This window comes from Carcharodon carcharias, chromosome 5, assembly GCF_017639515.1.
Source record: "Carcharodon carcharias isolate sCarCar2 chromosome 5, sCarCar2.pri, whole genome shotgun sequence".
Classification (NCBI taxonomy): domain Eukaryota; kingdom Metazoa; phylum Chordata; class Chondrichthyes; order Lamniformes; family Lamnidae; genus Carcharodon; species Carcharodon carcharias.
In genome coordinates this window covers 101,952,374-101,956,622 of record NC_054471.1, presented here as the reverse complement: position 1 = coordinate 101,956,622, position 4,249 = coordinate 101,952,374, and the positions used below count along the sequence as shown (strand labels likewise).

Here is a 4,249-nt window from a genome sequence, read left to right as displayed (position 1 = left end):
GTGATAGAAGATGTGATTGACAGTGCTACCAAGAAGCACTTACACAGTAATAACCTTCTCACTGATATTCAGGCTGGGTTGCCCAGGACCGCTCAGCTCCTGACCTCATTACAGCCTTGATCCGAACATGAACAAAAGAGCTGTACTCAAGAGATGAGGTAAGTGAGACTGCCCTTGACATCAAGGCAGCATTTGACCAAGTGTGGCATCAAGGAGCACTAGTAGAATTGAAGTCAACAGAAATAAAAGGGAAAACTCTTCATTGGTTGGAGTCATGCTGAGCACAAATTGTTGGAGGCCAAACATCTCAGTCCCAAGGCCGTGTTGCAAGAGTTCCTCAGGATAATGCCCTAGGCCCAACCATCTTCAGCTGCATCATCAATGACCTACCCTCCATCATTAAGGGTGTTTGCTGATGATTGCACAATGTTCAGAACTCTTTTCAACTCCTCAGACATGTGTCCATGTACAGCAAGACCTGGAAAACATTTAAGCTTGAGTTGATAAGTGGCAAGTAACATTCACACCACACAAGTGCCAGACAATGACCATCTCCAACTTGAGAATATTTAATGACATCCATTTGACATTCAATGGCACTACCAAAACTGAAACCTCCACCACAAACACCCTGGGGTTTCCATTGTCCAGAACCTGAACAAGAACAGCCATAGAAATGGCAGCTACAAGACCAGGTCAGAGGCTGGGAATTCTGTGGTGAGTAACTCATCTCCTGTGTCCCCAAAGACTGTCCACCATCTGCAAGGCACAAGTCAAGAGTGTGATGGAATACTCTTCAATTGCTGGATGAGTGCAGCTCCAACAACACTCAAGGAGCTCGACACCATTCAGGACAAAGCAGTCCACTTGATCGACACCTCATCCTCCACCTTAAACATTCATTTCCTCCACCACCAATGCACGGTGGCAGCAGTGTGCACCATGTACAAGATGCACTGTAGCAACTTACTAAGCCTCCTTCCACAGCACCTTCCAAACAGGGGTGGGCCCGACACGCCAACACGTAAAATGATGCGCGATGACGTTGGTTGTGTGTCCCAACGTCAAGATGATGTTTTATTCAGCGGGCGTGTGTTGGAGTCAGCTGCACACCCACGGATATTTAAACGGGCTGTTAAAGCCATTAAGGAAGCGATTTATTGTAATTGTGAACACTGCCCGTCCCATCTTAAGGTTGGTGGGCAGGTGAAAAGGCCAAGCGGCCTTCACGTTTTTAGGAAACTTCATCCAGCGGGATGAGGTTTCCTAAAGCTTTTATTAATTAAATTTAAAAATTTTATGAAATATACAAATGTCCCATCTCATGTGACACAGTCACATGAGGGGACATGTTTAAATAAATTTTCAATCCATTTGTTTATTTACATGAAAACCACTTCAATCCCCCTGAGGCACAGAGCTGCCTCAGGGAGATGAAGCACGAACGAGCACTGGCACCGACTCTCTCTTCGTCCCCGCCCCCCCCACATGGGTAGCACTGAGCACTATGGCTTGTGTCTAATGCTGGATGGGCCTTATTTGGCCTGCCCGCGTAAAATAGCGGTGCGGAGCCAATCGTGGGTGGCGATTGCTCGGCAACCGCCCCCACCTGCTCCTATCAAGCCCACCCGCCAACTGAAAGATTCAGGCCATAAGCTCTAACCCCTGAAGGACAAGGGCAGCAGATGCATGGGAACACCGCCACCTGCACATTTCCCTTGAAGCCACACTCCATTCTGACTTGGGGCTACATCGCCACTCTTTCATTGCCGCTGGAACCCCCTACCTAACAGCACTGTTGGGAACACTTGGACCAGATAGACCACAGTGGTTCAAGGAGGAAACCTACCACCACCTTATAAGGGAAATTAGAGGTAGACAGCAAATATTTGTCTTACTAGTGACACCCACGTCCATGAAAAATATAAAAGAACTTTTTTGTGTCAGGGCAACTATTCTGAATATGGGAGCTCAACAGATAAACGGTTAGGAAATTAAAAGTGTATAAGGGGCGTAAACCTCCCTGATAAAAGGTTTATTGTGCCAATTACAATCAAAGGCCCCCCACCCTGACAGGCCTTACTGTGACCAGTAATTATTCATCCATTTTTCTGTTAATTGAACCAGGTTGTTTGGATATAAGTAAGGTGCATTATTAATGTTTTTGTAACAGTTTTCAACAGTGGCTGCTAATAGCACTGTGACAGCTGAGAAGAAGCATCTGTTTGAATCCATGTTACAGTCAATTTTATTCAGTAGGATTGTAAGTTAATTAAAAACTGCAAGCACACTTACTTATCTACTGAGTGTTTCACTGCGAAACTGTACAAACTGTAGGAATTGTTTCATCCACTTACAACTTCAATCAACTGCAACAAAGCTGAGATTCCAAGACAGTTAATAAAACATTTGTAGAACTTGTCAAATCCAAGATGGGTCGTGTCAGGACTAAGACTGTCAAGAAAGCTGCCCGAGTGATCATTGAGAAATACTATGGCCGCATTGGCAATGACTTCCACACCAACGAAAGCGAGAAGATTGCCATCATCCCCAACAAGAAATTTCACAACAAAATTCCAGGGTATGTGACATACTTAATAAAGCAGATTCAGCATAGGCCTGTCAGAGGCATCGCTATCAAACTGTAGGAAGAAGAGCGGGAGTGAAGGGATAAGTATGTCAGAGAGGTTTCCGCTCTGGATCAAGAGATGATTGAGGTGGACCCAGATACCAAGGAGATGCTTAAGCTGCTGGACTTTGGCAGCTTGTCCAATCTGCAGGTCACAGAGCCTTCAGTAGGAATGGCTTTCGGGACTCCAAGGATCCAAAATTATTTGTATCACAATGCTCTACAATTAAAAAGACAAAAGCAAAAAAAAACATTTCTGAAAGAGGGAGCAAGGGGAGAATTTTCTCCCCGTCGGGTGGGCTGGGTGGGAGCGGACATGGGCAGGAGCGCAGCCGATCGCCATCCGCGATTGGCTGCCGCCGCCATTCTACGTGTGTGGGCCATGCACCCAGAAGTGCTCAGTGCTCCCTTTGCGGGCGGGAGGAGGAGGGAGAATCGGGGCCTGAGCTCTGTCATGCATGCATGTGGACGAATGCAGAAATCCCCCGAGGCAGATTATTTTCATTATGAAAACTTGAAAAAAAAATTTAAAACATTATTCAGACATGTCCCCTCACGTGACAGTGTCACATGAGCTGGGACATGTCAATGAATATTAACAAAAATTTTTATTGAACTTAGAAACCCTTCATGAAACCTCATCCCGCCTGTAGATGAGGTTCCATGAAAAAAGTGAAGGCCGCCTGGGCTCTTCGCCTACCCGACAACCTTAAGGTTGGATGGGCAGCCCTGGCAATGACTTTAATGAGGTGATTAATGGCCTTAATAGGCCTTTGACAGTTCGGCGGGTCCCCAGCCAACTCCAGTGCGCACCCGCCGAACTGAAGATCGGAATAACACATGCCCGAAGTCACTGTGCGTCATTTTACACATCGGCGAGTGGGGCCCACCCCCGCACACTGACCAGAAGTTTCCAGCACAAGTGTTCAGGAATTCTCCCCCTTTTTGATAAAATCCTTCCATTTGTGCAAGAAAGAACAGTTTCTTCAACAGGAAGAAGAGAGACACGGCATCTTTCACATCTCGTCTCAAAACACTTAAGAGCTACCTAGCAGCCATTTGGCAGGCAAAAGGTCTGCACAAACATCTGACTAATGGTGGAACCCGAGTTTAGCATTTCTTATTTTCTCACTCTTCCCATTTTACCACTTTTGTCCACTGCTCACATCCTGGGTGGACCCTATGTTTGCATTCAAACTTATTTCTTTTATGGTTCACAACTACACATTTTGAGAAGGCATAGGACTCTTGATGGTACAGTATATGGAACAGACTTTATTGATGTCAGGGCAGTGATCAGCTGAACTATAGACAGAGAGAGAGAACCTCTACCATTCCTGTATCTCTCAAGCGCTCTGAAGAACTAATAAAAACCATTTTCCTTTCATACACAATATTTTTTGCCCACTTCAAAGGTACATGGCACAGATAAGGCCTCATCATATATTTATTTTCAAATCCTTTGAAGACAGCCTATTCATGCAAATGGTTGGACTTATTTACTCCAAAGTTTAAACAAGACCCTCTGATGCACATGTCCTAGCCTCTTTGAAGAATAGGCTTCATTAACCATTACCTTTCTATACAACAGTTAATGAATCCTCCACCTATGTTTATTAC

At 45.3% G+C, this 4,249-nt stretch overlaps 1 protein-coding gene across 1 annotated transcript; it reads left to right on the top strand.

The window, feature by feature from the left end:
• The first annotated feature begins 2,432 nt into the window (after window positions 1-2,432).
• On the top strand, window positions 2,433-3,743 carry LOC121277729 (40S ribosomal protein S17-like). Its single transcript, XM_041187365.1, is given in 2 exon segments — window positions 2,433-2,836; window positions 3,602-3,743. Coding segments are annotated over 2 exon segments (546 nt in total).
• The last annotated feature ends 506 nt before the right edge of the window (window positions 3,744-4,249 follow it).